This window comes from Artemia sp. Qi Xiang Cuo, chromosome 18 (genome assembly GCF_049724085.1).
Source record: "Artemia sp. Qi Xiang Cuo chromosome 18, ASM4972408v1, whole genome shotgun sequence".
Taxonomy (NCBI): domain Eukaryota; kingdom Metazoa; phylum Arthropoda; class Branchiopoda; order Anostraca; family Artemiidae; genus Artemia; species Artemia sp. Qi Xiang Cuo.
The window spans coordinates 13,423,322-13,445,550 of record NC_142811.1 but is presented as its reverse complement, the minus strand read 5'-3'; the positions used below and the strand labels follow the sequence as shown (position 1 = coordinate 13,445,550).

Sequence of the window (22,229 nt, the reverse complement as noted above, 5' to 3'; positions counted from 1 at the left end):
GCATCCATGTGGAAAAATGGCTGGGTATTTCTAATTGTCTTTTTCAAGGATGGCATTGAATGAACTACCTTTGCTTTGGCATACTCAGTAACTTCTTATCGCTTGAATAAATTCCTAGAGAATTAAACAAGTCAAAACCTGCCGATCGTGGGCCAGTCTCCTATCTACATGTCGGACCGCAAATCATTATTGAAGATCGAAACGTAAATGTTGATATCGCAAACGATATTTGGATATTTCTGTTTATTTCCAGATTTTTTAACCATCTACCAGGTAACATCCAACAAAAAATTCCAACATACGAAATGTTCTCGTTAATATCTAGCGTAAATTTGATGTTCTAGGGGGGGCAGCCAACCTCCCCTGGCCCCCTTCCCTACGCCCATGGTCGTCCATACATTCATCCAAACAGCTATACTTCATTTAATCTTCTCAGCCGCGATCCAAACTCCACTTGGCGCTTACCAGATTTTGGCTTTTTAGCTTTTTAGCTGAGGGTGAGTCAATATCAATTGCTATATTTAGAAATGGCACATCTAGAGGATCAGCAGTTGACAGTCTAGTAAGTAACTTTTGGAAATGCATCACTCAGCCTTCATTTACTTGGTCACAAACGGTAAGGAGTCGGTCAGTCTATCCTTGACGGTCTGGGAGTTATGGAAACCTCGAAAGTAAATTCCAGCATAAGAAATCGAAACACTTTCTGTCATTTTAGGTGGCATTTTACAACAACAAAAGTATTATTATAAACACAATTAAATAAGAGACCCCAACAATGTACTTTGGATTTTATCAGCATATAAATTTCGTTGTTAATGCAAAACACGCCATACAAGAACTGAAAGTGAAATTAAGTAAACAATTTTTTCAACTGAAAGTAAGGAGCAACAATAAAAATTAGAAAAAACATATATTATTACGTATACGAGAGGGCTGGCCCCTCTTCAATACATCTCTCTTTACGATAAAGTTTGACTTTTTCTTCCAATTATTTAAGAATAACTATTAGGATAATAAGCTTTTTTAAAAGTTCTAAAAAAAATTAGCGTAAAAACAGATAATTAAGGAGGGAACAGCCCCCTCATATACGTAATAATTTCTTTTCGTTTTAAGTTTTAATGTTGCTCCTTACTTTCAGTAGAAATAAACTTGTTTTTTTTTTATTTAATTTCTGATCCTGTTTTAACTAATGCCTGGAAATCCGGCTCCCCCTCAATGAAAAATTTCCTTCCCCACGAAGAATCCCTCCATGGAAAGATGCCCTCACGTAATCAACCCACCAGAAAAATTCCCCCACCCGAAAAATATTTGTATACTTACCAATAACCAATCTTGTAATATGTAAACATTGGGCAAAAATAATTGCTTGCAGCCCTTCCCCAGGAACTGTGGGGGTCAAGTCATCCTCAAAGACATTTTTGCTAGATTTTTCGACTATGTCCATAAATGTGTCTTTGGGGAAAAAAGGGTCGAAGGGGGGGCTAGTAGCCCTCCTATATTTTTGGTCACTTAAAAGGGCACTAGAACTTTTGATGTCCAATCAAATGAACCCTCTCCCGATGTTTTAGTATCACTGGCTCGACCCCTGGGGAAAAAGACAACAAATAAACAAACAAATAAACCCGCATCCGTGATCTTTCTTCTGGCCAAAAATGTAAAAATCCGCAAATCCGCAAAATCTGGGAAAAAAGGTCGGAGGGGACCTTGTAGCCCTCCTATATTTTGGGTCACTTAAAAGGGCACTAGAACTTTTGATTTCTGATCAAATGAGCCCTAACCTGATGTTTTAGGATCACTGATTCGATACGACCACCCCTGGGAAAAAAACAAATAAAAAAACAAATAAACACACATCCGTGATCTTTCTTCTGGCCAAAAATGTAAAAATCCGCATTTTTGTATATAAGAGCTTAAAACCTCTACCGTAGTGTTTTCGGATACGCTGAATCTAATTGCGTTTTTTTAAGACAACTTGATGTTTTGGGGATGTTTCCTCCCTTTTTCGAAATTGGGCAAACTTTCTCAGGCTCGTAACTTTTGATGGTTTACAATTAACTTGATGAATTTTATATATCAAACGGATCGTGGTAACTAACTGTATGTAAGGAGCGACACGGCTCAATAGTAACCGAAAACATAAAAAAGGAATTTTAGTATCAAGAGATATATAAAAAAAAATTGGCTCGTTATGTTGATTCTAAATACATAAAATTCATTAAGTTTAGTGATATTCATAAAAGGCTACGCTTCTGAAAAAGTCTGCCCGATTTTCAAAAAAAAAATGGAGAAACACCCCCTAAAATCAAGGGATCTAAATTTTTTATTTTTGCCCGAAGAAATCATGGATATGCGTTTATTATTATAGGATATTTCCGTGGGGAGGGATTTCCCCGTGGAGATGGGACCAGATTTCCTGGGAACAATTTGAAAAACGATTAGAAATTAAATAAAAAACAAGTTTTTTCAACTGAGAGTAAGGAGCAACATTAACACATAACACAAATAGAAATTATTACGTATATGAAGGGGGTTGCCTCCTCCTCAACACCTCACTCTTTACGCTAAAGTTTGGATTTTCACTCAATTCCCTAAGAACAAATCCTAAAACACAAGGGTTGTTTAATTAGAACAAAAATAAGCTTTCTAAAGGTACTAAAAAACATTAGCGCAAAGAGTGAGGTGCTGAGGAGGAGGCAAACCCCTTCATATGTTTAATAATTTATGTTCGTTTTAAGTTTTAATGTTACTCCTTACTTTCAATTGAAAAAAAAACTTGTTTTTTTAATATTTAATTTAGTAAATAGATAAAAAAAAGAAGTTAAGTTCAGATCTAATGCAAAACATTAGATATTTGACGATTTTTTTTAATAGTGCATATCAATTACCAATTTAGCAGTAGGCTACTTTTTTGTTCATTTTGAGTGTATATTTAGTTTTTTTTCGTATTTTGTCAAAAAAGTAACTGTTTCGTGTATCTGTTATTTTGTTACAGCATTGGAGCCAATGTAATATTCTCTATTCCATTAAAATAAAATTCCACAAGATACTAAAAAAAAATACAAATAGAAAACAGTTTCAATAAAAACAGAAAAATGGTATCGTGCTATTTAAAATTAGGTCAATTTCCTTCTAAGTTTTTTTTTTTTTTTTTGACTGCGGAAACAATATTCTCATTTTCCTCAATTGCACCAACCGCAATGGTTTTTAAACTTTTTTCATATTTCCTGCCAGTTTTACATGTTAAATTTTAATTTCGAAAAACATATTCTACGATTGGATCAATAGTTTCTTATTTATTTTTTACTAGGCTACAGCTGTTGCTGCAACTTTGATTTATTTCATCCCCGTTATGTTCTTTTGTCTGGTGTTTTAATAGTTTTTTTTATTATACCTGAAAATGTTACTGGGAATAAATCTATATGTAATGGGTTTTTACTAGGTTCTATGACTCCCACTTTCATAGCTCCTACCAAATTCAATTTGCGCTTTCCTTTGTGACAAAGAAATATATTTTCTAAGCTTAGAAGGAAACAAAGAGGTAAATAAATTAGCAGAAACAGCATCACTTGTTCAAAGTCCATCTTTCATTCGGTTTCGTAGAATTAGATGTAATGTTTTGAATTATACTCCAGGGATTGCAACTCTCTCCCTAATAACGCTAGTCCAACTGAAATTAATAAGGTAAAAACTCAGTTGCTTCCCAAAATTAATTTCCTGTAGGAAGGAAACACTGAAATGGGTTTCAATATTCCGAGACACATGAAAGCATTTCGTTTTTCTTTCAAACATGGAATTAAACCTTTTTTTGCGAAGAGTGTTCGTTGGAGCAAAATTTGTTGGTATATTTGTTTTGCTGAAGTGGACTTTTTCTTCTATTAAATAGATAAGAAATTGGTAAAGATGCTTAATTGGATTAATTTTTAAACCACAAAAAGGGTCCCGTAAGTGGCCCAAGTGACTTTTTCCTTATGGGTGTAAAGTATGTGTAGAAGACCATCGGCCAAGACAACCCTAATTCACAAAAAAGAAGAAAACTTGGCTCCCATAAAAAAAAAAAAAATTCGAAAAAGGGCCCAAGAACTATTTTCATAACCGTTTGAAACTTGGATTCGCAAGTCCTTTTGTAACTTGGATTCTGTATCACAAAAAAAGTTCAAATTAAACGGGACGGACTCTCAAACTAAGGCTAAAACAAAGACCGACAATTTTAGTTTTGATCGGCCTAACACTATATCTTACAGTTTTCAAGTTTTAAACACATACAAGCATTTCATTTTGAACCAAGGAATTGAATTTTTTTTTTTTTTTGATGTGAGAGTTGATTGTCGGAGGAGCAAAGTTGCTTGGTTCAAGCAGTTTGTAGCAGGGTTGCCACCGTCAGTAGGATTTTACTAGATATAGTAAAAAAAATCTGGTGAATTTAGAGGATCTAGTAAATTCCCTGAAATCTAGTAAAAACTCGTAAAAAGTCATGATTTATAGTAAACAAAACTTTTTTTTTTTATTTTCCATGAATACAGGGGGAAAAATTATTGTAAACATATTACAATTTACAATTTTTGCTTGTCTGTTTTACAATTATGCTTGTCTGTCTCAGAGACAGACAAGGAACCACCTATTTTCATAAACAGACACTTCACTTCCGGCGTCTAAAGGTTGACAAAATCAGCTTTCTGTGCATCAAATCTTACCAATTAAAAATGAAGCTATAATGACACTTGGATTTGTGATGATTGGGAATCTATTGGAATAAAAAAAAAAAAGCCAACCACCCAAGGTGATTAGGTGAATATCCTCAGTTTGAAAATTTTTATTGATGAAAAAGGAGCCTGCTGAGAGAAATTAAAAGTAAATAGAAATGTAACATTATATATATATATATATATATATATATATATATATATATATATATATATATATATATATATATATATATATATATATATATATATATATATATATATATATATATATATATATATATATATATATATATATCAAAAAAAAGGATATTTGATCTTGCACATTTCCGGGATTTTCAATCATACTATGAAAACAAAAGAAAAGAGGAACAGACAGAGAAAAGAAGAAAAGAGAAAAAAAGAAGAAAAAAGGAAAAAAGATTGTGAAAATTCTACTGATTATTCTCCTATAGTAAAAATCGATGTTTGTGGTGCGCGTTCAGCGTAGCTGGACGCGCAAAAAAAAAATTTTATTATTGAGTAAAAACAGATACGATCTAGTAAATTTTTCCTCTCCGATTTAGTAAATTCTTCCAGGTCAGGGTGACAACCCTGGTTTGTAGTAACGAAGTGTAAGTACGGAGTGATGCAGCTCAATAGTAACCGAGTCTCTAAGAAATAGAGTCTTGATAACAACAGTACATCAAAAGAATTGAATTCTGATGCTTATTGATAATTAAATAAAAAAATCAAATTCTTCAACTGAAAGAAAGAAGCAACATCAAAAACTTAAAGCGAAGATAAATTATTAATCATATGAGGGGGCTACCCCTTCTCAATACCTCCCTCTTTGCGCTAAAGTTTTTCTGAATTTCTACAAAATGCTTATTATTCTAATTAAACGGCCCTTGTGTTTCAGGAGTCCTTCATAAAGAATCGGGACAAATTGTCAAACTTTAGCGTAAAGAGTGAGGTATTGAGAAGGGGGCAGCTCCCCCTATTATAATTAATAATTTCTGTTTGTTTTAAGTTTTGATGTTGCTGCTTACTTTCAGATGAAAAAAACGTGTTTTTTTATTTGATTTCTGATCCTTTTTAAGAAATTCCGGGAAATCCGGCTCCACCTTCATGGAAAAATCTTCTCTCCACAAATAATCCCTACCCACCCCCGCCGGGAAAATTCCTCCCAGACAATTCCATTCTAGCTGAAAATTACCCCCGAAAATTTTCTTGCAGACGGTTCCAGGTGAAAAATTTTTCTTAGTGCAGTTTCTTTTGGAAAATATATATATATATATATATATATATATATATATATATATATATATATATATATATATATATATATATATATATATATATATATATATATATATATATATATATATATATATATATATATATATATATATATATATATATATATATATATATATATATATATATATATATATATATATATATATATATATATATATATATATATATATATATATATATATATATATATATATATATATATATATATATATATATATATATATATATATATATATATATATATATATATATATAGACAGCCTCCCAATAGCATGTATGTTATAGTACTACTATAGATAACTCGCTGCAGCACCAAGCTGCCTGGGGCAAATACAGTGTATATTATCTTCCTCTCCCCAATATTTTCAAAGCTTTACTCCTTAACCCCTTCATTGAAGGTCCTATATCATTTTAATCCTTTCTTATGACCTTTTCTTACTTCATTAGGAGACGACCTACTTTTGGTCGACCCCTGATGGAAACGCAAAAAGCACAATCCGTCATCATTCATGCTAGGAATTAGCCTAACCATTTTAACCTTTCTTAGGATTGAACCATGTTACCGTATACGGTAACCTATTTGCATATCACCCAAAATGTATGATCGAATATTAAAATAACCATCATTTTCTTGTTTGTTTCAAACAGTATGTGTTAACGAACTGTAAGTAAGGAGCGACCTGGCTCAATGGTAACCGAAACTGTAGAAAATGGAATTTGATATCAATAGATAAATCAAAAGAATCAGATTTTAATGCTGATTTCAAATATATAAGTTTCAGCAAGTCTAGTCCTAGTTATCAAAAGTTAGGTGCCTGAGAAAATTTGGCTGATTTTCGAAAAAAGGGAGAAAGACCCCCAAAAAGTTATAGAACCTTAATGAAAATCACACCATCATATTCAGCGTATCAGAGGACCCTACTGTAGAGGTTTCAAGCACCTATCTACAAAAATGTGGAATTTTGTATTTTTTGCCAGAAGAAAGATCACGGATGCGTGTTTATTTGTTGTTGTTTTTTTCCTAGGGGTGATCGTACCGACCCAGTGGTCCTAGAATATCGTAGGAGGGCTCATTGGAACGGAAATTAAAAGTTCTAGTGCCCTTCTTAAGTGACCAAAAATGGAGGGCAACTAGGCCCCCTCCCACGCTCATTTTTTCCCAAAGTCACCCTATCAAAATTTTGAGATTGCCATTTTGTTCAGCATGGTCAAAAATATGATAACTATGTCTTTTAGGATGACTTAGTTCCCCGAGGTCCCCGGGGGGAGGGCTGAAAGTTATGAACTTTACCCAATGTTAACATTTAGTATTGCTTAATGGGAAGCATACAGACGTTTTCAGGGGGGATTTTTTCTGGTAGTGAGGGGGGGGTCGGGGGTTATGTGGGAGGATCTTTCCATGAAGGAAGTATTCATGGGGGAAGGGACATTGCTATGAAGGTGGCGCCGGATTTCCCAGCATTATTTAAGAAAGGATCAGAAATTATATATAAAAAAACAAGTTTTTCAACTGAAAGTAAGGAGCAACATCAAAACTTAAAACGACAGAAAACATTACGTATATGATTGGGTTCATCCCCTGGTCAATACTTCGCTCTTTAAGCCAAAGATTATTTAGTACTTTCATTAGAGCTATTTATTCTAATTAATGGCATTTGTGATTAAGGGGTCGTTTTAAAGAATTGGAACAAAATTCGAACTTTAGCTGAAAGAGCAAGGTATTGATGAGGGGGCGAACCCCCCTAATATACGTATTAAAAATCTATGAATATAGAAGTTAGTTACGTAAGTTAATTCGTAAGTTAAGTTTACTTATTACTAATAAAAACGTTCGTATATAAAATTAAACAAGTTTCGAGAAAGCCATTTAACCAAATAAAAGTAAAATTAATATTCAAATTTTGTTTTAATTATTCATGTACGGTGAGCCAAAATAAAAACCTGCATTAATTCAAAAACGTTCAAAAATTAAATAAAGAAAAAACAAGTTTTTTTTAACTGAAAGTAAGGAACGACGTTAAAACTTAAAACGAAAAGAAATTATTCCGTATATAAAAGGGGCTGTCCCCTCCTCAACACCTCGCTCTTTACGCTAAAGTTTGACTTTCTCACAACTCTATGTTTTTTTAAACAATGAAAAACTTTTGCGTAAAGAGCAAGGCGTTGAGGAGGGGAGAGCCCCTTTTATATACGGAATAATTTCTGTTCGTTTTAAGTTTAACATCGTTCCTTACTTTCAGTTAAAAAAAACTTGTTTTTTTTTATTTAATCATTTACTATGGCGAGATCTCTCAGTCAAAAAGAGAAAGAAGAACTTATTACTGATTATAGAAGAGCTGACTTGATGTTCTTGGATTAATTTAACTAAGCAGGGCACTAGATGGTTTGATCGCCTGGGAGTTATCAATTAATTTGGAACTTCACACACATAATTTGAAAAGAGTTGGTTATTTTGTTGGAATGGATAACATGGAAGTTCAATTTATAAACTTTCAAAATAATTGATCTATTTGAAAATTGCAACCATCGGGGGGGTGCTGACTTCTCACCACCTGGTGCATATCTGGGAACGCCACGAGTTTTGTGCAAATTTGCCACGTTTGGCACTGTTTCACCACACTTGGCACAGCCCCCACATTTGTTTGACACAGTCCCTGAGACGCATGGAAAATTTACGCCGCGCTTGCCCCGTGCCATCTGGTGTACATGATTTCTGAAAGGCCGCGAATCCTCGGCATCCATTTCTTTTAAAATTCTTGGCTCAGTTAAAATTCTTTTAAAACTCTTGGATTTTGGCTCTAGAAAATTCTTGGTACAATTGGTTTTCAGCAAATTATTTTTCTTATTTAACCTCTTTCAAGGTATCAATTGCTCAAAATAACAATGCATTGCCCCAGTCTTGAAGTGATCTTTGTCTTATTCACGCTTGAAAATAATGATTTTCTAAGATTTTTACTTTTGATTTCTTCAAAATTGTAAAGTTTTTAGGGCAGTACCAATTTCGTCAGCGTTGCCATACTGAACCTTAAAAATGAATAAGACAACTAATTTTGTCGATCCCTAAGCCCCAATACACCGTTAAAGGACAGCTATATTTCCTCAAGCTGTTTGGTCCCACTTGTTTTTGGCTTAATTTTTTCTTATTTTTCACCCGCACTGATATTTTTTAATTTGCACCAGCTACTACCAAAAAATGTGATGGTGCACATGGAGGCACTACCGGTGCCTCCATGTGCAAATTTTCATTAAAATTTCAGTTACCGGTTTTCTCCAATTTCTTAAGATATATGTGATTTCTTTGAGTTTCAACCTAACCAGTTTCAACAATTTGATTTCATTTTAACTATCTTGTGTACTTTAAATATTGACAAAGCCTTAAAATATCACACACCTACCATAGGTTAGGCTTTTCCAGTTGGTGTATTCGTTAATAATCGCAGCTGATATGGCGTCTATATTTGATTCGTAAACATTCCTGACGAATGTTCTCACAGCTCTATTCCTATCTTCTTCAGTTAGCCCATCAGCTAGCGTAACTTCATTGAACTCGTGCAGGCTTTCTGCTTGTGATACTCCGTACATTACATCATACCTTGAAGAATAATATTGGTGAAACGGACGAAATAACTGACATTTAGGTTTTTGGCTACATTCCGCCTCCTACCCTAAAAAAAAGTTTATCGGACAATGTTGCAACTGTTACATAATGACAGAGGAAAAAGATATTGTAACTTTGAATTGGTACGAATGGATACTTTGCTAGGGTTTCGGACAGTGCCGGATCAAGAGGGGATGCCCCCCTGACGTAGTCTAGTATTGTATATTACTTAATTAATGCATCATTAGTTAAATAAACTTGCTCCTAACGCAAGTTTATCGGATTAAAATATTTTGCCCCCCCCCCCTAAAAAAATCCTGGATCTGCCCCTGGTTTTTGGAATTCCTCTTCCTCCAATGCAAATAATTACAGAATTTGAATCTTGAAACGAATATATATTTAAATATTTTTATAACAACACACAATCTTTTTTTAACAGACTCACCAAAAAACACTTTCACATAATATATATATATCATACTGTTATTCATCCTTTTATTGTTTATGGTTGTGGTTGTTTATGTTTATGTTTATGTTTAGGTTGTTTAGGTTGTATTGTTTATGGTTGTGGTTGTTTATGTTTGTGTATGTTTATGGTTGCTGTATTTATGCATCTAATTTTACTTCAAATATTAAAAGACTGCAGATTCTTCAGAATAAGGCACTTCGAGTACTGGGTGAGTTTGTTCAGTATGAGCATACACGTGAATCTTTTACTAGTTTTAGAATTTTAAATATTCATCAGATCAGGGACCATCAGGCGGGAGTGTTTACTTACCAGGTGCTTAATAGATTATCTCCAGAATATTTTAGAGATTTTTTTAAGTTTAATTCTGATTATCATCATCATAGGACTAGAGGTCGTTGAAGCTTAGTCTCAGAAGTAAGGAGTACGAGTCGATCTAGTTTTGCAATTAGAAATTATGCAGTTAATTTGTGGAATGGTTTCCCGGAGAGCATTAGGGAGTCAGAAAACCAGTTTCAGTTTAAAATTAGATTAAAAAAGTTTTTGTTGGGTGGGAATTAAATTTTGTTTTTCTTTTTTTAAATGTTAGATTGTAATTAAGTTGTAAAACAAAAAGTTAAAAAAAAGTTAAATTGAGTTAATTTGTATTGAATGGTATGAAAAGAGTAGAAAGAGTGAATGAGTTTTGGTTTATGATAAAAGATTGTGTGACGCTGCTCAAGTCACAATAGTGGCTTAATAAAACGTCATACGTTTTTACCATTTCTACGTTTGTTGATAATGTTACTCGTATTCAAAAAATGTGTTGTAAGTGCCAGTTAAGTCTGATGTATTATTAGTTGAAAATAAAAGTCAAGTCAAGTCAAGTCAAACATAAACAAACAAATTACAGAATGTCTTCTTTTTAGTAAATGTTTATTTTAGCTTTTGATTTTCTGGTTTATTTTGCTTGGAATTTAAATTGATTCGGGGGGAGGAGGAATAAGATAATTTTTAGCTAGAAACAAGGGTAATCTAATGTTAGTTTGTTAGGTTGTAATGTTGTTGTTGTTGTTTAAGTAATATTTGCAGTAGGATTCTTTCCAGAGATTTCAATTTCTTGGCTCTAAAAAATAAATTCCTATGTTGCTGCTACAGTAAGTTTTTAGTTATTTGAATAGCAATTTACGATTCAGTTTTGGGACAGAAGACCAGCATTTAGTAGGATAATCTTTATTTAAAACGACATTAATATAATGCTACTTCAGCAGCATGATTCTTTGAAGAAAATTTGTATTTTCCCAACTCTGAAAACGAGAGTCCTAATGTTAAACTACTATTCTTTCAATAATCTTTCGAAGACAGGCTTTCTGAAATATAGATTGGCCGAAGAAGAGAATGCAGAACAAGTAAATCTAGCAATGAAAATTAAAGCAAAAAAGAAAAGAGAAAATAATAGAATTAGGGGATTAAGAAATTAGCAGGGAGAATTTGTGGAAAATGAAGAGGAGATACAAAAAATAGTGGAAGATTTTTATAAGCAAATTGACACGTTGCCAGATCAAGGACAAGATTGCAGAATGGATTCCTTGGCAGATTTAGAACCAGTTAGGAAGGTAAAGACCGAAGAGAATGAGCTGATACTGCAGGAGGTAACCCGGCTTGAAACTGAAAAAATAATAAGCGAACTGAAAAATGGCATGTCACCTGGGGTGGATGGACTGGGATACGAATTTTATAAAGAATTTTTTCCGGAAATCGGGGATCTGTTTACTTTGGTGGTGAGGAGCTATGTTGAACAAGGATATCCAGAGTGATGATGTGGGCATGATATCTCTCCTTTTTAAAGGAGGCGATAGAATGGACCTTCAAAACTGGAGGCGTATATCGGTTTCAAACAGTGACCACAGAATAACGTCCAAATTTTAGCTAAGAGAATGGAGGAGGTGATGCCTGGAATCCTGGGAGGATATCAGTTTGGTGGTATTCGAGGAAAGAAGGCCCAGCATATTCTCAACGTGCTGCATGACTTGTTAGTGCGCAGAGACGACGAAATGGCAAAAAATAAGGCGTTTTCTGTTATGGCTTTCCTACTGTGTATGGATGTTGTCAAAGCGTATGACTCGGTTATAAGATTGATACTGTGGACACTGATGAAGAAAAATTTTGGGTTTGATCAACGGTTTGTGAAGTGGTAGGAAAATTTATAACCCGATGGCGGCTGTGAATATAAATGGTTACACTAGTGGAAGGCTGAAGCTTGAAAAGTCAGTGCGACAAGGGGATCCGAGTGCCCCTTATTTATTCGAACTTTATATAGATCCACTTTTTAAGAATGCTGAACTGCGGATACAAGGGATTGCCATTAAGACGAATATCTTCTTCAAATCACTGGCTTTTGTAGACAATGGGGCCTTCCTTCCTGGGAGTTTGGCTAATTTGATGAAAGTGGTGAGAGGACTAATGTGGTATGAGGAGCATTTCTTGGTAAAAATACACAGAAAAAAGAAGCAGCTGCTAAGCATAGGTGAGTGTGCACGGTTAGATGATAGCGTCTTGGTCGAGGAGGCTCAGTCCGTGAAAGTATGGGGTGTACTTTTTGAAAGAACGGTGAATGTGCAAAATTTGTGGTAAGAGCATGTACAAAAGATTAAGGGGTTGCTGGTAGCCCATCAAAGAACATAGTTCGTGTCAGTGTTTGAGAGAGTAGTGTATGTAAACACGTATGCTCTCCCACTGCTATATTATCTGGCACCGGCTTTTAATCTTGACGAAAAGTATGCTAAAAAGCTAGAAAGGAGCATTTGGCGTTTCGTTTGGAGGAGAAAGCTGGAAAGCTAAGTATGAAAATGTTCTATGTGCTCCGGGAAGAGGGGGGTCTTGGTGTTATAAATTTCCGAAAAGTGTGTAAATCTCTGAGAATTAGAAACGTCTGTGAGATGATCTGTAGTAAATGGATCGACGGTGAAATAATAAGAGGATTGGCCATACTAGTGATAAATACTGAGGAGGATGAACTAGCAAAACAAAAAATGATCAGGGAGGTGCCAGAAAAATTCAATGAAGTTATATGGTATATTCGAGAAATGAAGAACCAAGGCTTGCTGAGTGATCAGGTGAAAAATACCGAAAGAAAAAATATAGTGGATGGATATTTAGAGAAAACGGAAGAAGGTGAAGTGGTTTTTCACGTGAAAATAAAAGAACCATTTGTGAATTTTAAGCTATCGTCTGAGAAAATGCATAGTGTACCGTATAGTCAGTTTATAAAGGAATTTATGTTTCTGTTTATTCATGAGATATTGCCGTATCAAGATCGAGTAAGTCGTTTTACCCAAGATGAAGGTCCAAAGTGCAAGCTTTGCGACGAAATAGTGATAAATGGCCTGAAGCATGAATTTTTATTATGTAAATATAATGAAGTAGTTCTAGATAAGTGTTTTAGTGGCTTAAGAGATCATGGAGTAATTTGGATACTGAGGAAGATAAGATAAGGTTGATTAAACTGAATGTAGAAATTCTTGGAAATGAGAGGAGGTAGTAAGCTGTGGTGTTGATTGTGATGAAACTATGTGAATATGCATTGAAAAGAAGGAAGAAGAGAACAGGAATTGCGTTAGGAAGGTTTGGTTATGATTGTAGGAGAATGATAGCGTGTTTAAGTGAAACTGAAAGGTGGAAAGAACGAGTGGATATTGAGTGGATGGAGTTGTTGGTTGAAGAGTTTATTGGAAAGAAGTAGGTTATGTTTGAGGAGATATGTTGTGAGTGTGTGCTTCAGTGCAAGTAGAAATGGGTAAAACCGCGTTGCTAGTTTTTATAGTTATGTTTTTGTTTTGCTTTTGGAGTTAAATAGTAGCCGAAGTATAGTTAAAATATAAAAATGAAAAGATAAAGTTGAAATGTGGTATCATTATAACTTTCTTTGAGGTCTTTGTAATTTGTAAATATGTTGGTGTATTTTTTTTTGTAAACGAAAGCTATACTGATAGATAATTTAGTTTGTTTGTTTTATTATTATTAATTTAATTAGTTTATTTTGAATTTTTTAATTATTATTATTTGTTTTTATAGGAGACACGTAAGGTCACCATCCGGAAGAGTTTAGAGGTATGGTAAAAAATAGTCACCGCATGAAGGGCTTCCTGTGGGGGGAGGACGCCCTTTTCCACGGGAATGGCTAATTTTTGTTTCTTTTATTGGAAAGTTTTTTGGTAGTATAAGGAGACTTGAAGTGTATCCAGTTGGAATGCTAATTAATAAAGAAAAAAGAGTAGGTGACGTCTAAAGTTAAAATTAAATGTATTTTGAATTTAAAATTTGTCGTCACTGAGAGGAAAGGAGGTGGGTTTTTTTAATTTAAGAAAAAAGACCGGTCTTCCGACCTTTTTATGATTAGAAAATCCTATGTTAAACGATTGAACGACGAAAAGATTTCTGTTGAACTCGAGTTTTAAACTCACTTTTTGCTGCTATTAAGTCACAAGAATTGTTTTGTTTTCTTTGTATATGAAAGTAATTGGTGAGACTAAGGTTTAAAACAAACAGAAACTATCTTGTACTCGCATGCGTGGGACTTAAACGATTTTATATACGACGGAGTTTTTTTTTCATAGACCACACTGCTTATCTATGATGAAGAAATAAGAGCCCAAATAAGGACATGTTCTTTTATTAGACAGTGAAAAACAGAATGTTCATCAGTAACGATCACTGTGATCGAGTGATCGAGATCGAGATTTTTTTGTCTGTTTTTCTCCCTTCTCCTCCTAATTAAGGTACTTCTTCCTTATTAAGGTATCTGCTCCTTATTAACTCCTTATTATGGTATCCTCCTCAATTCCTTCTTATTAAGGTATCACCTCCTTATTAATCACTTCTCCTCCTAATTAAGGTATTTCTAACTCAAATAAATCTTCACTGTCTAATGAAAGGATTTATACCTGTTTGAACTTTTTTTTGTTTGATGGTATATACGATAGGATCACGGTAGATAATTAATTTAAAATATAAATCATCTATCTTGGTACTCTATCTTGATCATTGTAGAATTACTAAGACTGTTTTTAAAGTTATGTCTTTTTCGGGTGAAGTCTAAAGTGCTATCCATTCCATGTATCATATAACTTTTTCGGGGAAAAAAACTACACTGGATTGTTAGGTTTTTTCACAAAATTTTGAAAAAAACCTACTGATTCCTATACAGGAAACTATACAGGAAATCTATAAAATATAAAACAAAACTATCAGAAAATTTAAAATACAAGTATAAAATTAGCACATAGACAGATTAGCACAGGTTGTCTATGGTTAATGAAGATAAGTAACTCGAATAAACTGAGGAAGGATGCTCAAAAAACATATTCTTCAAGGTTAAGGCAAGAAAATAGATAAAATATAAAGATTACTTATTGTAGAACTGGTTTTGCACAAATCGTTTATAAGGCCAACAGTTCTATTTACAACAAATGGCAGACTTCGTCCAAATGACTGATTTATATTGAAACTAACAATGTTTTCCGTTTTTTTTTTTTTTTTTTTTTTAAAGAAATCCTCTCTTACGCTGCAGATTTTTTATTCCTCAAGTTGAAAAAACATTTCAGTAATTCTCCAAAAAGCACTCTCTCACCCTCCCTTTACTTTTCCACCCCTCCCTTATACTCCTCTTTCTCTGCCCCTTCCATCTATATTTTGTCCTACCCTTTTTTACTACTCATCTCTGTCTCTGTGTCTCCTCTCTCCCTTCTCTTCTCTTCTCTCTCTCCCTTTCTCTCTCTCTCCCGCTCGCTCTCACTCTCTCTCTCTCTCTCGCTCTCTCTCTCTCTCTCTCTCTCTCTCTCTCTCTCTCTCTCTTTATCTCTCTCTCTATCTTTATCTATAACATTCCACAAGACGAAAAATTGAATGTTAATCACGATTGGAAAGATAACCTTATTAGGATATTCAAGTTGTGTATCCTAAGAAAGTAACAATGGCACTCAAATTATGCTTTGTAGCTAATATGTTATTAGTGAATTTTTTCTTGGATGGACAAAACGTCATCTACTTACCCCACTTCTATTTTATTACATTTTCCCCAGGTCAACTTATGCATCATTTACATTTTCCAGTTAGATGAAGTTCCCTAGGTCTTTCAAGCCTGTGTTTGCTTTGTCAATCAAAAGGGATGAACTACTTTAATCTCTCAGAGGGGACTTTTGAAGCGAGTTCTAAAAAGACTAAGATATATTGATCTTAGTTTCCTACAGTGACAGTTGGCCTGCATAATACTTGGCATATGCAAATTAGATCAAGGGCTAAAGAGTTTGATTCAACAGAGTGTAAAAGTATAGCTTTGAACTTTTTTTTATTTTTTTAGTTGCTGCATAGAAACAAATAAAAACATTAATATGAAAATAAAAAATTATAATAAGTATATTTTAATCTTAAGCAGACTCGGAATGGATATTCGAACAGAAAATTCGGATTATTATTATTACCAATGCTTGATTACCTCTTACCAATACTTAGAACATATGACTATTACATATATAAACAACTCACTGCTGCAGCAAGGGGTATAAAAGCTATGCACACTCTCCATTAAGCCCAATCTATTCAAAGCTTCACTCTCTAAGTCAGTTCCAGCTTCCTTTAGGTCCTTTCTTGTAGCCTCTTCCCACCTAATCTAGGATGGGAATTTATTACCTATTCTCTTCTGCTTATTATTTTTTGATTATTATCCTTATAGGTTATAAATGTCTAAGCTCATTGCTTATATTTATAACTTCGCAGAGTTAATGTTGCTTTGGCACAAGCAAGCCTGACAGTTATGCGAGGAACAGGCCTTCAGTGGGACATCCAGCATAAGCCACCCTTTTTAGATATTTTTTGCTTATTCTCGCTCATGTTTCGCACCATCCGCCATATTCTGGTAGGCTCCAGCAAGGCAATTTAAGGAAAATCTAGCAGAACAAAAGTATTGTTTTGGCTCTCTTATAGAAATCCTTCCCACTATAGTATAAATTAAGAATTTGGTGTTCAAATTATTAATGTTCTCTTATTTATAGTTTTCAATAAAACAAAAGAAATTGATATCTAATACATAGATCTTTATTATCTAATACCTGTCAAAACTGTGTCTTTTGGTGGGGATGACTTAGTGATGACCACAAACCTGGTTGTCCCCCAGATTATCTGCGTAATGTAAGATATCAGTTTATATTAATCGAGATGCCTATGTAAAATGAACGGTCGGAACGCTTAAAAAAATATTCTTATTGACCGTAGGACTGTTTGTTTGGAATACATGTTGAGCGTTTGCTCGGCAAAGACCTTGACTGTATGCTTGGCAAAGTCCTTATATTTCCTTGAACTTGTGCTACAGCTTGTACATTCATCCACTCTGTAGAGAAGGATGGAAAGTTGATCTACAACGCTACAGCTGCTGAATAAACTCAGCCCAGAGATATTCAATCCCAATCCCATTGGCGTCGGCCTTCAATTTCTAGGTTTTAAAACGGAGTATACCTCCATAGCTTGCTACACTTCGGACATACAAGGCTTCCAGCCCGCTGAACCCACACCAATAGTGTACCTTCATTAGCTTTTACTTTTAACTGACAACAACTGTCCATATTGTGTAATCCACCTTTTTTGTTTATATAGCTATGTTTACACCGTGACACCGTAACCAGCTCGGGTCGCAAATTTCCGTTTTGCCCCATGATCTACGATCCTACAAAAATCATTATTGATAAACAAAAGTTAAACAGGGATAAAATCCTTTTAATAGAGTGTTTCACAAACAGTGATAAAATTTCACAAGAAATACTAAATATTTCGGTCACATATATAGTGACCGTCATCAGTAGTAAAACTGTAGTGTGAATATGTACTATTTTTTGTGAAATTTTATCACTGTTTGCGAAACACTGTCTATTAAAAGGTTTTTATCCCTATCTGAACTTTTATTTATCGTCATGGAAAGGCAGTTTGGTCTCCGAAATTATCTAAATTATTATTGTCTAGGTTTCCTCAAAATTAAAAAAAAAAAAAAAAATTGGGCTTAGTGTCCAAGAAGTGTGCCTGTAGTCAAGAGACATTATAGTACGGTAAGAGATTATAGTAAGAGACAAGTAACTCAAGATCCAAAGATTTTATTGAAAATTTTTTGTATTTCATTCTTTGACATAAACCTCCCTCTGTTTTATTACATAGTTATAAATTGTTGATGCTCAGTTAGATAAAAAGAGGAACGCAAATCTCACATGGTCGGAGGATAAATCAAAAATCTAAAATCTTAACATCTTGTTTTTGTTTATTAATTTCGGATAATCTGTTGTTTTTTTTATAGATCTTTTGCATCATTATATCCTTTATCCCCGTGAATTACTTAATTGCTTTGTTTGTCTTTATTTTAAGTATTAAATAAAAATAAAACGAGTTTTTTCTAACTGAAAGTAAGGAGCGACATTAAAACTTAAAACGAACAGAAATTATTCCGTATATGAAAGGGGGTGTCGCCTCATCAACGCCTCGCTCTTTAAGCTAAAGTTTTTTATTGTTTCAAAAAAAAGTTGTGAGAAAGAGTCAAACTTAAGCGTAAAGAGCAAGGCGTTGATATTGTAAATAATATCATTCACAATAGACTACAGATAGTTCATGTATATGCGAGAATTAACATAACACTAATTTTCCCTCGACAATAAGAATATGTCTATTGCTCAACTACGTTTAGTCTGGGTCCCAATAGCTTTTCTCCAGACTGAATTTGAGACTACTGATTGCTAGCCTATTATTTTAATAACAAATTCACTTTTCTAGCTGACCGACCAGGTACTTTAGGATTGCCCTTTGCCATGCATCAAACAGAAAGAAACGGACTTAGAACCCTGGTCAAGATATAGAACCCAACGAAAATGCAGAATTAGGTCTACGAGGACCTCAGCTGGCAAAAGGCTAACTCAATCGACCTGACTTAAGTATTAACATTATTATATAAGATAGACTAGCACATGCGTAACTAGAGCTGTGTAGCTATATGGACATCAGCCCCCACAGTCCTTAAAATCTATATTCTATCTTCATATCGCAATGTGTACATATTATACATATCGCATGTATATAAAATCCATTAGCGTCTGAAATTAACGTGATATGAACGTTCCCAAAAATATAAAATTATATTTGTAGTTTATTGTGGATTATTTTATTCAAATATAACTTATAACATTTAGGTATGTGCATTTGATGTATTTTCGCACAAGTTGTTTCTCTTTAGATTTTATTACGAAAATAACATAGCCAAACCCCCAAACAGCCAAACAGCTCCTAAAATATATTGGAAATTTATAAATTATAAAGGAAAGAATAGCATTCACAATAAATTATAAATATTAGTTTTGTTTATCGGACAGTTCATATTATATTCATTCTCTCTCGTTTCTTTTTCTTACTTCATTTCTGCTTTCTAATTTTCTCATATCGAATTTAGTTTTCCTCTTATAATTTCGCAGGTAGGCCTAAAGTTTGTATCTGAAAGTTTTGTGAAACTGAATTTGCCTGTACTGGCTTGTGACCACAGTGAGACATAATTTTGACTCGTTACCAATGTGGTCGAGCCCCTCTAGACTTACGTACGAAAGACAGTTTAAATATCGAAAGTGTGTAGCGACGTCAGGAGGTGCTCATATTAATACCCTTAGTCTTATAAGTGAAAACCTGCCACTAAATAGGCCGCTGTGAAACAGGAGATTTTACTCTCAAAACATAAACCTCAAAAGGAAAAATGCCTTCCAGATTATTAAAAAATCTCCAAGACTTTCCTTGATAAATATAATTTCTAATGGAGTTTTAAAAGCTTACCGAGTAAATAGGCTTACAACTTTCTTTCTCTTCTGAAAACACATTTCAGTCGAGGGAAAGCGCAAAGTTTACAAAGCGGAGAACAACCGTCACAGAAATTATACGAATAAAATCTATGCCCATGGAAACTTTCTATTGACAATATGGTCCCAATTTTAAACTCTTGGAAAAGTTGAATGACTCCATTCACTTTACAGAAAAGGAAGTTAATTTGAAACTAATTTGAGATTATTAGAGCGGAAAAGGTAGGTCAATAAAAGGGTACTTGATGATAGAATATCTAAGATTGATGTTGTTATTTGTGCAAAAAATTTATTATATTAAATAAAAGGTATATGTCCTATTTACATTTATACAAGTGAAAAAACCTATTCAAATGGTTTATTTGACTCTTTCTTATACATCATTGTACCATTAAATATGAAAAAGAGTAGATATAAGAAATATTTTCGAATTAAAAAATTAAATTATGAAACAAATACGACTCCAAAGAAGGGGGAAATGCACATACTACTTAAACACTAGTTTATGAACGGCAAATAAAAATCAAAAACAAAATAACAAAATAGAGCAGGAGGGAGGGTGAGAGACACGTAGTGAAGGACTACACTTCCAAGATGAATGTTGTTCATTTATAATGCAGAATGGGAAGTGGGATTCTAAGAATATGGGATTTTTTGTAGAATGTAACCTAAAAAAAAAGTTAAAAAAGAAATTCTGATGAGAATTAAAATTCTGTTTAATTTTTTTTTTTTTTTTGACCTTTTTCATTGTATTATCTAAGGGTTGATATAATACAACTAGGCAAAAACGCCTAGTTCACACACCCTTTTGGCAGTAAAACACGGCTTCACTAGCTTTTCATCTTCTACTACTGCTATTATTACTACTACTACTACTACTACTAACCATGGGCGCTCATAAGGGGGGGGGGGCAGGGGGCGCCAGCCCCCCCCTGGCTGAATGATGTGTCATACATTTGTATTAATTTAAAAAACTTTTTCTTTAAATAACTTTTAATAAGTTTTCAAAGAAAAGTAAAGAGCTCTATTAAGCCAAAAATGGGTAGAAATAAAGCAAAATAATCTTACAAGCATAAAACTACCACAAATCACTATCAACAATTAGCCAAAAGGAAACTCAAAACAAACAGAAATTATAGTAAATAGCCTAGTCAAACTCAAAACGAGTAAAAATTAACATTACTAGGGCTGACAACCCCCATGTCTTCTCAATATTTAGGTGGACTTTGAACCAAATTAAAACAAACTATGAGCATGTGGACTTTCAAAGAGTTGACAAAGCAATATCTCAAGACCAACTTGTATTATTAAGTTAGATCTTTAAGAGTAAGTTGTGGGTGGTCTTGAACTAGCCAGAAGGCACTATGTGTATACTATTAGTACTACAATTACAGTTACTGTAACTAATGACACCAAGAGTATTAAGGTCAAGCTTCTAGGAAGTGTTTAGAGGGCGTTCCAATTAAACGAAAAAACTGTATACACGCAGATTTTCAAAAAGGCTTATAAGCAATATCATAGGCAGCACCGCTCTATAAAAGTTAAAAATATCATTCAAACATTTAAAGAAGCTAATTCGATTCAAAATTAAAAGTTCTAGGGTCCTTTCTAAGACTAAAAACAGATTGGAGGGCAATCAGCCCGTCTCTCAAGCCGATTTGTTTCCCAAACACAGCTAGTCAAAATTTTGAGACAACTATTTTGTTCAGCATAGTAGAACGGTCCAGCAGCTATGTCTTTAGGGATATTGGGTATGTCAAACCCCCACAATTATGCCAAACTATAGATGCTTATAGAAAAAAGAACCGGAAAGATATAATTTTCTGTTATTCTCAGGAAAATGACTTTTTCAATAAAAAATGAACAGAAATTCATCTAAAAAAACCTTTTTCCACACTAAAAGTTTTTCAAAGTAAACTAAAGAGCTCCATTAAGCCGAAAATGGACAGAAATGAAATCAAGTAATCATCAAGCGTAAAACTACTACCAATCACTATGAATAAATAAGTGAAAATTTAAATGAACAAAAATTGGAACGATTAACCGATTCAGATCTAAACCGAGCCAATATTGACCCGGGCAGGGCCTCCAGCTCTAGTTTCATCATAAAATCAGATCATCGTGTTCACGTAACTGAAAACAAATTATACTTAAATGTTTTTGCTTTTTTTACTTACAGAGGTAAAAAAAATTTTTTCCTCACTTTTTTTACCCATTTTTTATCTTTAGGACTATATATCATTATAGGTGTATATTAAACTGACAATCCACGGTCATTTTTTTTTTTTTTTTTTTTCAGTAAAGCCTAAATTATG

General features: G+C 33.7%; 1 protein-coding gene across 1 annotated transcript in view; it reads right to left on the bottom strand.

Moving 5' to 3' along the window:
- The window catches only part of LOC148941220 (neuroligin-4, X-linked-like), a 258,542-nt gene that overhangs the window by 106,403 nt on the left and 129,910 nt on the right, over window positions 1-22,229 (bottom strand). Inside the window, exon 5 of the mRNA XM_089104126.1 lies at window positions 9,398-9,594. Coding sequence (XP_088960252.1) covers window positions 9,398-9,594 — 197 coding nt within the window. The remainder of the gene's footprint in view (window positions 1-9,397; window positions 9,595-22,229) is intronic.